The 12,276-nt window shown below is 30.8% G+C and overlaps 2 protein-coding genes across 2 annotated transcripts; one reads left to right on the top strand and one right to left on the bottom strand.

Annotated features, from left to right (window-relative positions):
* Positions 1–97: 97 nt before the first annotated feature.
* LOC124542265 (RNA exonuclease 4-like) lies at positions 98–2,468 on the bottom strand. The gene is made up of 2 exons (XM_047120225.1): positions 1,620–2,468; positions 98–427 (listed from the first exon to the last, which is right to left on the bottom strand). The coding sequence occupies exons 1-2, from the start codon at positions 2,439–2,441 to the stop codon at positions 236–238; spliced, it is 1,014 nt and encodes a 337-aa protein (XP_046976181.1). The 5' UTR covers positions 2,442–2,468; the 3' UTR covers positions 98–235.
* Positions 2,469–2,973: 505 nt separating this feature from the next.
* On the top strand, positions 2,974–9,436 carry LOC124542127 (UDP-N-acetylhexosamine pyrophosphorylase). Its single transcript, XM_047120061.1, has one exon. The coding sequence runs from the start codon at positions 3,174–3,176 to the stop codon at positions 4,632–4,634; it is 1,461 nt and encodes a 486-aa protein (XP_046976017.1). The 5' UTR covers positions 2,974–3,173; the 3' UTR covers positions 4,635–9,436.
* The last annotated feature ends 2,840 nt before the right edge of the window (positions 9,437–12,276 follow it).

Here is a 12,276-nt window from a genome sequence, read left to right as displayed (position 1 = left end):
AAAGGGGGTTATTAGATTTATAAAGGTTTAAGGATCTGAATAAAATTCGGAGACTACATTATTACTACTGGCAATACACAAAATGACAACAAAATCATTACAAAAAAAATATATGTATATTTTGCTGACCTTACATTCAAATACAACAAAACATATGTACCGTTGGCAAAATAATCACTTTATTGGCACGCGTTATTCAAAAAACTTAAGTTAACAATGAGGATCGGATTAAAAATCAACTTTCGACGAATTTCTTGCTGTAGCCACGCTTTTCGCCCAGCATCTGTTCCCAGTTCTTGGAGACGGTGCAATACAACTGCATCACAGCTTTTGCGTCCTCAACCGAACTGTGTTCACCATGCTGTATATCAATACCCAGTATTTCCTTTGCTAAGCGTTTTAGTGATGGAGTGCTGCCTTTGGTGATCTGAAATTATATACAATAAAAATGAAAACTCCGGTCTTATAGTTGCAATTTGCTAAGTGAACAAAGTGAATCTCATCATCTATATAATATGTTATAGTATCATTACAAACATCGTTAGATTCCAATCTATCTCGTGAGATCGTAATCTGTTGAAATATTGTGAACCATGAAATATGATTTGAAAAACTTATAATTTTCCTTATTATTAACTCTTAATGTTTGTGTTTTTCTAGGTTAAGGATTACTGTACTTAACTTCAAAATCTAATTGAGTTTGTTATCTCATAGTTGAAATTATCTGTGCCTTGCTGGCTCAACTAAAAGCCATAAAACTAAGTATTAAATTATAAATGACAACGAGATGTATCATGGGGTATCCCTCTCTAACATAGTTTATATATATTACATAGTTATTATATAGTTCTCTGTATATCACATATTAAATAATAAACACAATAAAATTTGTGAAAAATGAAATGAGAATTGTACAACAGTTATTTAAAATTCCTTGTAAATTATTAATTATAATAATAAACTTTATTAAGAAGAAAGAAATAGAGTTAGCACATAACACTTCCTTAAAAGATAATTATTGCGATTTCACTCAAGATATTGTCGTTGTTATAGGAGCAGAAATTAGGGGTGCATGCAGAAGTACAAAGACCTTACTCAACCATAGTAGAACTACCGTTTAGAAACAAATAGAGGATAAACAGACTGTTATCAATTTTGATTTGGACAGATAGAAGATAGGAGTCATAATAATTATAATTGGAATCAGGGTAGTGGTCATTAGACCAATAGAATAGTACAATAATAAACTAAACATCTTTTATAGAACAAGGCTCTCACTGCTGGCCGTAAATTCTGTTATTTGCTTTGTATATTTTCATTGTTTAGTTTTAATTGATTCTAAATTATTTAAATTTAACACTAATACAAATATTAATTTTGTATTTTTATTTTTGTTACTAAAACTTAATTTGTTTTGTTGGTATATATATTAATAATCTGAAATAAATGCTCAGCATTATTATTATTAATAATGATAAGTACTGCTTACGGGTTTATCATGCGATGAGTGGGTGGTTTCTATGGTAACATTATACCAAGCCTTGCCACTTAGTACAGTCGTGACGATACAAATTAAATTAAAAAAAAAATAGTAATAATTAAATAAATATAAGTGTTACCTTTCTAAATGGTTTATATCTTGATGTGTCCCTTATGTTACGCTTAGGATGAGATAAAAATAGTACTCCCAAATCATTTTTCAAAGAATGCCCTACAAGGATTTTCCCACGAATAAGCTCGGCAACTTCCTTTTGTACAGTTTCAAAGTCGTCTCCATTTAATAGATCCTCTTTCCGTATTCCACTGATATTGGTTCTGTAATCGACGACCTCTTCCCGCGCTTTAACGAATTTGTCGTAAATGCAATCACCGAATTTATTGACGATGGATACGCGGGCCAGCATGTGGTCACCACCCTCGTAACCGACTCCCACCATCTCGCAATCCATAGCTAAGAATTTCGTTACTTTATTTTTTTTATTATTGTCCTTTACAAGCGGTTTCTCACTTACACTGTCGGCATTTTCAGAACTAGCTACTTTATTTATATGGAGTATCTGTAAATTTTTTACGTTATCTATGGAATCTTTATTTTTTTTCTTTCGCGCTCTTCTGAATGTACCCGTGTAGTTATTTTTCGTTTCCTCCTTCTGAGCTGTGTCTTCAGTCTTATCCATGAGTGAACTTGAGAGTAATTTCTGCCAGTTTGCGTCTATAATACCTCTTTTTAAAAAAGTTTCACTTTGGTTAGTTTGTTTTTTAGGTATTCGCTTACGTTTCGTCGACGTTTCTATCATATTTACATTTGTGTTTGGTTTTATTATATTTATTAATAAATTTAATATCGATTGCGATATACTATAAACTGCTTTTAATAAAATATCGACAACTATTATAAATGAAAAAAATATGAAGCTGATGACTTTGTGTGAGTGTGACATTTCTTTTTGACAACTTCACCACATGGTGAATCCAGAGAGGCGTAGAATGTTTCTATGGCATAGGATACTAAACGTCGTACGAAAACCAATAAACAAACATAAAATATGAAATGCTTTCAAATAAATACATGTGAGTATTATTAATAGGGCTATTTTCCCCACAAATATGCAAACATTTAAAGCATAAAAAAGATAAAAAAATAAACAGTTGAAGGGTAACTTATTAGGTATACAAAAATATTAATTTTTATAACACCTCAATTATTGTTGTTAATAAAAAATTTAATGGTAAAAATTATTACTTAATAGAACAGGTATTATAATTAAATAGAATAGTAAGTTATGAAAATATAAATTAGTATATGATTTAAATTTCGAACGAAAAAATATTGTCTATGTAACAAATATTATTGACATTTAATACAAATACATTACTGTTTTGAGCGTAAATGTATAATATTTTTCTCTTAATAATAAGGCAATGTATAATATAAACATGTCACTTGTCAAACCAAATTTGACGTAACACGTATGCTGTGTTCATTGAATATAATGTAAATAAACCATGAAATAAACAGAAAATGTCAGTCTGGCCGACGTGTTTTACTTCGAGCGTGGAGGGAGAGTAAGAATGTTATACAATGAGACTGAGCGCCAGTTCGTACTTTCTAATCGCCGCCATCGGTCACGATAAGATACACACAACACTATATCGCGAGACTTTAAACGACAATGTCGTACGAAAGCATTAAGGAGTACCTGACCGCTCACGGTCAAGACCATCTCATAAAATACTGGCCGGAGTTAAGTGAAAATGAGCGGGAACAACTCGAGGCTGAGATTCGTAAACTCGATTTATCGGAAACGAATGATATGTTTGAGCGCGCGATAAATTCAACGAAAGTTATATTAGAAAAATTGGACGACGACTTGAAACCCATACCTCAAACGCACTACGAATCTGTATCCGGTCTATCTGACGAGAAAATCGAGGAGTATGAAACAATTGGATTTAAGGAGATATCTGAAGGTAGAGTTGGTGTTTTGTTGTTAGCTGGTGGTCAGGCGACCAGATTGGGCTTCGGACATCCGAAAGGCATGTACGATGTTGGGTTACCGTCCAGGAAAACCCTGTTCCAAATTCAAGGGGAAAGAATCTTACGAGTCCAACAAATGGCTGAAGAAAGAACTGGTAAAGAAGGTAAAATAACCTGGTACATCATGACCTCGGAACACACAATGGCCCCGACCGCTGAATTCTTTAAGAGTCACAATTATTTTGGTTTAAGTAAAGAAAACATTGTTTTCTTTGAACAAGGCAGATTGCCCTGTTTCGATTTTGACGGTAAAATATTTTTGGATGAGAAAAATCATCTGTCTTCAGCACCAGATGGTAATGGAGGTATTTACAGAGCTTTAAAAACCCAGGGGGTACTTAATGATATAGTCAAGAGAGGTGTTCAGCATCTTCACGCGCATTCAGTGGATAATATACTAATAAAAGTAGCAGACCCAGTGTTTATCGGCTACTGTAAAAGTAAAAATGCTGACTGTGCAGCGAAAGTTGTTCAAAAGTCAACTCCCAGTGAACCTGTAGGAGTTGTGTGCCGAGTGAATGGTTACTACAAAGTTGTCGAGTATTCAGAACTAACAGATGAAGCGGCAGAAAGAAGGAACCCAGATGGGCGATTAACGTTTTCCGCTGGCAATATTTGCAACCACTATTTCTCATCAGAATTCCTGCTAAAGATATGCGACTATGAATCAAAATTAAAACTGCACGTCGCTAAGAAGAAGATTCCCCATGTCAACGAGGATGGAATTCGTGTGACACCATCTGAGCCGAATGGTATAAAAATCGAAAAGTTCATATTCGATGTTTTTGAATTCGCCGAGAATTTCATTTGTTTGGAAGTAGCTAGAGATGTTGAATTCTCCGCATTGAAAAACGCAGATTCGGCTAAGAAGGATTGCCCGTCAACCGCCCGGGAAGATTTACTGAGACTTCATAGGAAATACATTAAAGAAGCAGGGGGGATTGTTGAAGACAACATAGACGTCGAAATTTCACCCCTCCTGTCTTATGGTGGTGAAAATTTAAAAGACTTAGTTAATAATGAGGTATTCTCAATTTCACCATTCCACTTGAAAAGTATGCAAGAATCCGTTACGAATGGCATAAACGGTCATTAAGATTATATTTCAGCAATAGGTGAGTTTATGTACCGTTAATATTGTTTTATAAACACATATTTCTAAATCATTTAGAAATATTCAAACTATTTTATTTTATGTCATCACAATATAACAATGAAGGTTTTATTTTAAATTAATGATATAAGTGATAGATTTTTTTAAAAAAAAATGATTTTTAGGCATAATTTAAAAATTATTGTATTGTTAAAATCTTGTACCTGATTGTACATAATAAAATTATTCTTTGTTAATTGCCTTTAGCTTTTAAAGTTGAATTTCTTTATCAAATTATTATTTTTTTTTTTTTATTTTAAATTATAAACAAATGTTGTATCTCAATGAAGCATTTTAAATTAAATATAATTTAATGTGGGTTAACAGAAATAAAATGAAATTTCTCAATACTCTTTTAATTATTTACACAACCAAAGACAAAAGCGATTTTTTTTAAGAACAATAGTATAATGTATACAATCTGTACTTTGCATGCCTTCCAGGACGTTGACTTTTTTTATTGTATCTTTTGAAAGTGAAACGTCTTGCGCGGCAATTCGATATTATAATCGAAACTTACGAGAATTGAGAATTGCAAGGTCGTTTAGTCGCATTACGTGACGTGATAAAGAAAAAGGGAGCTATGTTTAAGGGGTGACATTTTATTATTATTTCTAAGGGAGAAAGTATCCAATTTAATTTACTTTATTTTGATTAATATATTCACCATTTGGTCTATACGTGTCTTGTTACAGGTCACAGATTATGTTAATTTAAAGGTTAATCACTGAAATGTCATATTAATTTTGCCGCGTTAAATATGTGACAGCTTATATTTTCAACAGATCCTACCAGTGACAAATTGTGAATTTAAAACTGACAGTCGTACCGAGTTAAATTAAACTTAAAATTGAATTAAATGTACTTCATTTAATTCAATTTTAAGTTTAATTTAACTACGAATTATTTTTTCAATTGTGAAATCAATGATAAAAGAAAGAGAGACAGAGCTTAACCAAATTGTCTAAGGGAGGTCATTAAAATAATTTCGATTCTAAATTTTAAAAATCCGCGGAAAAAAAACCAACGTTCTCAATACAGATATATACAGAGTATTATAAACAAATTTGTTTACGGAAGTTAATGAGGCATTCTCTGTTTTATTTCTAAACTATTCTGTTAACCCATATGTTTTTTTTTTTTTTAAATAAAAATTAGGTGTATTTTTAAGCGTATTCAGGTTTGGCTGTACAGATGCGTGTAAAACACTGTCATTATGTAATTGCTTGTGTGAAAATGCCTAATTGAAAAAAAAAACGGATTTTAAATTTGGAACATTTGATTTTCGATTTCAAGGCTAAGTAATTTATGTGTCTATAACTTATATATCAAATATATAATGCTACTTCTCTTGGCCTTGAAGTTCTTATAAAGCGATTTCTATTATAGTATAAATATGCTTTCAGCCTTGTACGTCAAATGTTTTATTTTTTTTATTTTTATTCAAATAGGTACAGATTAAAATTACGATATACATTTAGAAACATTCAAATTTGAATGTAATTACATGAATTCCTGTCTTCGAATTACCATTGACCAATCAAAACTCATAGCCTCAAATATGACTTCTCAATGTGACAAAGACTACCTCTAGTCAGTCTATAATTAACATTAATTAAAAATTGAATATTATCGATTAAAAAAAATCCTCTAAATGTATCATAACGAATTAAGTAAATTTAATAAAATATTTTTGTATATTAAATTAGGTAAATTTAAAATGCCCTGTAAAACTGTACCTTAAACGGATAAAGAAAAAAAAGTTGTACGAGAAACAAATTTCGAGTGTCCAAAAAACTTTTTGTATACGGACAGGTCGACCCTGGGCGTTGATTTTTGATTGGTCATTTTGTAATGAGGCATTGCTTGATGAATAAACTTGCTTGTATACAATTCATTTACACAATTTACTGTTGCGATAACATTTAAAAAAAATATGTTCTTAATAAAACAATATTCTGCCGCGAAACAGCAACTTAGTATTATTATTGTTTACCGATTTGAAGATTGAGACCGTGAAACTACAGGCATTAAGGATACATAGTATAGAAGCAAAAAAACTTATTTTGGGTAAAAGTAAGGTTAACTCTCAAAACTTTTGTCTCTAGAATACAGAAGAACAAGGTCAAGATCTAGTTCATCCTGCCTAGATTTAATAAATCGCTTTTGTAATTGAAAAAGGAACGTTAATTTTTTTTCTATATTTAAAACTGTTTTTTTTTTGTTAATTAATAGAGATCCTTAAATAGTACTGTCAAATTCGTATACAGATTTTCTGTGCTGTATTATTTAATACCGTCGCTTGTTATTTTATTAGTAATGGAAAAAAAAAACATAATACATAATATTAATTATTGTCAAGGTTCTTTCAATTATTACGAAACGATAAGATAAGCATTTTAAAAATCGTAAAATTCGTTTAAAAATCTGTAATATGATTCGATAACATAGATAGCGGTACATTTAATAAATCGAAGCTTAATTTAAAATAGTTCCAACTGAACTTAATAATAATACTTTAAACTGAAATGAAATTAAAAAAAGACTAATCAAGATGGCGGATTTAAATTCACGTGTATAACTTTAATTTGATAATTAATCATGTCTCATGAATAAACAGACAGACAAATTTCAATTACAATTTATAAACATATTAAAAAAAGAAAATATTTTACGGTTGTCGTTGCAATATATGTGGATTAAAAAAAAAATAAATTTGAAAATAAAAAATAGAAACATATTTATTAAACCACTTTAATTTGCTTCAGACAGTCCTAAAGTTCCAATGTCTGTCTATTAATCATTTCTAAGATCAACAAATAAGCGGTTATCAATATAACAGTCTCATTGTAACCTGAAATTAAGCTGTAGCTGTATATTTGACAATATTATACATTAAAAACTTTTATGTATATGTACTACTACTATTTCCCCAGTTTTGCGTTACAAAGAAAACGTTTGATTATTTATTACTATGAATTAAAAACATTTTGACAGATGTCAAATATAAGAGTATACTTCTCTCGCCTTCTTTATCATGTGTAAGTGAGATGGGAATATAAGTGAAGTTGTCAATTTCAAAACAACGGTTGCCATGGTAACGAAAATATTGAATTCGTACGTTTTCGACCAAACGACACGTTACTAACAAGTATTGAAGCTCAAACTAGGGAGATACAGGTTTTAATTGTTACACAATACGGCCTCCGACGAAGGTTATCGAATTATTTAATTTTGCAGTGCTCAAAAAGAAAGTTTGTTTTTATCTTTTATTGATGTAAATAGCTTATATTTTTAATGTGAATTATTGTGTCTCAGTAAGACCTATTAGCAATGATGATGATGAAATAAACAGATATGTTGTATCCATACTAAACAACAGAAAAAGTGTGCCGCGCCGGGGACCGTTTATTTTACATTTCGTTCCAAGTAAAAAGGGTAGCTTGATAAAAACAATAAGTAAAAGGGATAACTAGTTGTTTTAATTACTCAAAACGTATTACTACGTAATTATGATATATTATAACGTATTACAACGTAAAACGACTAAAGGCAAACATCCCAATTAGGACGTCTTCTAGTGTTCAATTTTTGCGCGTTAATGACATATCTGTTTACTAGAACATCATTGCCTATTAGTATATCGGGTTGGCAAATATCACGACGATTGTCTGTTTACTTCGTTTTAATTGACTAGTGACCCACACAGGCTTTGCTCGTCTTAACATGTCAGTGTTTCTTTCTCTTGAATCAATCTATTTTATAAAAAAATCGCATCAAAATCCGTTGCGTATTAATCTAAGCATACATAGGTACAGCGGTAAGCGACTTGGTTTATACTGTGAAATAATAATAAATAATAATATGTGTACATATCCTTTAAAAGTTAAGATTGTAATGTTGTTATTAACAAAAGACAATATTTAATCAATCATTAGAAATAAATGAAGAAAGTATACAGCGAATTGTGTAAATGAATTTATGTATATAATTAATTGTGTATAAAGTATGTGTTATGAAGATAGACGCCTTTTAAATATGTTTTATTATTTAGTCCAACTTTTTGTATGTTAAGCAATATGTATGATATATAAATAACGGAAGGGGTAAAGATAATCAAACTTTAAATTGACATATCCTATCTTTGTATATAGTACCACACAACTTAGTCGTAGCATCGGCAAATTCAATAAAACCGATTAATGCATATTAACACAACCAATTGAAACAGCTCGCTATCGCGCCATTCGACGCTATTCGTCGCTATAGATTCCCGCGACAGTTCAACCCGAGACAGCGAGTGCGTGTAAATCGACGCGTCAAATTGACGAATATATTAGGTCATACGATATTACAAGTTATTACGTTTGTGTAAAGATCATATTCACATAAGAAATAAATGTTGATAATTTGGGATAGCGTACTTAATTCGGATGTGATCGGTTTTACGAATTTTGTCTATGCGACATCTAAGTTTTGTTGTACTATACTTATATTCACTTTTATTAATTCGAAAGTTTTGACACCTACGCTGTCATGCGTCCCGCCATTTTTCAAAAATCCACAGATTATTTATAACATTTATGTCGCGTCAATTCAAGGAAAAGTTGTTTTTATCTTTACTGCTCCATTGGAATAGACTATAAATTATATAAATAGTTATTAATACTGTACTTAATATAATAAGTGATATTACGAGATTTTTTATAATGTTCCTTAAATAATAAACATATATAATAAAGTTACTTCGTTGTTTAATTTAACCTTAGTGTATATTAATATTATACAGATATATATTATTTTTTAAGTGCGGGATGTTATTCTTGCTCTTGATATTTGAAAAGTTTTATTAGAAATATTATTACGAATCTATATAGGAAAAAACAATAAACACTTTATAACAACAATAACAAACAACAACAGCCTGTAAATTTCCAACTGCTGGGTTAAGGCCTCCTTTCCCTTTAAGGAGAAGGTTTGGAACATATTCTACCAGGCTGCTCCAATGCGGGTTGGAGGAATACACATTTGGCAGAATTTTTAGGAAATTAGCCACATACAGGTTCCCTAAAGATGTTTTTTTTTTAAAAAGTAAAATAACAGCCTGTAAATTACCAACTGCTGGGCTAAAGCCTCCTCTCCCATTAAGAAGAGTGTTTGGAACATTTTCCACCACGCTGTTCTAATGCGGGTTGGTGGAATACACATGTGGTAGAATTTCTATGAAATAAGACACATGCAGGTTTTCCTTCACCGCCGAGCACGAGATAAATTGTAAACACAAATTAAGCACATGAATATTCAGTGGTGCTTGCCTGGATTTGAACCCGCAATCATTGGTTAAGATGCACTAACCTAACCACTGGAGTATCTCGGCTCTAACACTATATAATTTATTTACATATAAAATCTATTTAAATATTTTTTAGAATCGGTTTATTAGTTCCGGAGATTAGCCGAAAGTTGAAAAGAATATAGTTAATATACATTTAGTAAAAATCGGTTATTTTAATATTACAAACAGACACTCCAATTTTATTAAATATATAGATTATTTTTAACTCGGCTAACATTGATAAATAAGGCATATGACACAATACAGGATAAAATTAAAGATACAAAAGTGTGGAATTAATTTTGTTGATAATCGAGCTGGATATATATTCATCTATAAATAAATATACATTTAATAATACTTGATGGACAAAAACATGGCCAATATAGATAAAACTTTGATTATTTAATTGTCCTGTACTGACGAATTCTGTAATTAAAATGATAGACCGGGAGATGATAATGACAAAATATTTGGTCATTTGTACCAGTATGGCGCTTCTTCAGGGGTCTAATTACGTAAAGGCAAAAAGGAAAATGATGGTCATACCGCTCGCACCGGTGTCCCAATCGCGTGGGCTTTAATCGAAAGCGTCGGAAAAATAACGAGTGTCGAACGATTTGTTCCTACTTCGTTGATGGTATGTAATTAGACCCCTGAAGAACCGCCATGCTGGTATAAATGATCAAATATTTTGTCATTATCATCTCCCGGTCTATGATAGAAAATGCTAACTACAGAAAGTGTTGTCGGTTTTTCTTGTTGACAGTTTCTTGACATTTATTCTCGCTAGAAGCTGCTTTCCGAAACGGTTGTCGTATTTAATTATTGACGATTCAAAAACGCTTCATTGTGAAGTTTACTTGAATAAAATTGATTCGATTTGATTGTACTTTCTGATCCGGTGGTAGCTTTAAATTTGTTTAAATATTAGCGACCCTTCACAGCTTCGCACGGGTGCAATACAGATACTATATAATACTACAGTTATTATATACAAAGTTAATGACTTTTTGTCATCAGACAATACACACAGTGTCTGCGTTTTAAATCTGTAATATCTTCGAAAATACTCATTTATATTACAAGCTGTAAAGGGCAATATTGATCTTTATGGAATGCACAGTGTATTTAAAGTGCTTGGATAAGGGTGATTGCTGTATTGCTCAAAATCTCTTTGAAAATAAGCCATTATTTATCATAAAAATGTGTTTATATACGACATCTCATTAAAACCTCTAAATTATCAGTGTTTCTCTACTATATTGTGCATGTATTATACATATAAACCTTCTTCTTGAATCCAACTATCTATTAAAAAAAACCGCATCACAATCCGTTGCGTAATTTTAAAGATCTAAGCATTCATAGGAACAGACAGCGGTGAGCGACGCGTACAGAATTATTCATTTTAATAAAGATTAACTTTGATTGACATTGTACCTTAAATATCAAAGGTCTTAAAACTTTGTTTAAAACTAGTCGAGCAAAGGTCACAAGCTAGAGTGAATTTGAAAAAATAATTCATCAATAATTTATGTATCGAAACTGGTATTAGAATATCAAATTATTTTACATTAAGTAAGTGACCACGGATATAATTAATTTTCTAAAAATATTTAATAAATTAACATTTCTAGTTTGACGTATTTTATGTGTTAAAAAGAAAAATAATTTATAAAGCCTTTAACATTTAACTCGTTTCGATCAGTAAATAAAAGCAATCGTATTTAAAATAACCTTGAATTATTTTAAAAAGTAAACGTAGAATATAAATAATTGATAAAATATTACTTCCCTGAAATGAAATGTCAAAATTAAAATGTCTATGATTAGCGTTTCGGGTGCGCGGTGGCGCGAAATGACGAAAAAAAAAAAAATTGCAACACGTAATTTAGGCGGGAACGCAGTCAAACTCGTTTCTCAACGAACGGTGCAACTTTATGTTTATTATTACAAAACGTATATTACAAAACCTAAATATTACTTTCAGATATTATACTTGCGCTAATAATTTAGACAGCGGTGTTTATTGTTTGAAGGCTCAATTTTTTTTTTTTTTAATTTTGCAATTACTTTTTTTTTAATTATGAGAGATTTTAAACCTTATCGTATTTATTGAAATTAACGTTGGTGGATACTATAAATAAAATTTTAACCAACCCTATACTAGCCAACCCTATACTATATCTATCAAAAAACAATACGAGAATACTTTAAGAAATATGTTTCTTACAAATTACCTTTTAT

Source organism: Vanessa cardui, chromosome 30 (assembly GCF_905220365.1).
Source record: "Vanessa cardui chromosome 30, ilVanCard2.1, whole genome shotgun sequence".
Lineage (NCBI taxonomy): Eukaryota > Metazoa > Arthropoda > Insecta > Lepidoptera > Nymphalidae > Vanessa > Vanessa cardui.
This window is presented reverse-complemented; position numbering and strand designations above follow the sequence as displayed.

Bases quoted from the DNA above. Each gene is read 5' to 3' on its own strand.
- LOC124542265 (XM_047120225.1), bottom strand. From the start codon at position 2,441: ATGTCACACTCACACAAAGTCATCAGCTTCATATTTTTTTCATTTATA. The intron at 428-1,619 runs GTAACACTTATA...ATATAATTTCAG, and splicing joins GATATAAACCATTTAGAAAG to ATCACCAAAGGCAGCACTCC.
- LOC124542127 (XM_047120061.1), top strand. From the start codon at position 3,174: ATGTCGTACGAAAGCATTAAGGAGTACCTGACCGCTCACGGTCAAGAC.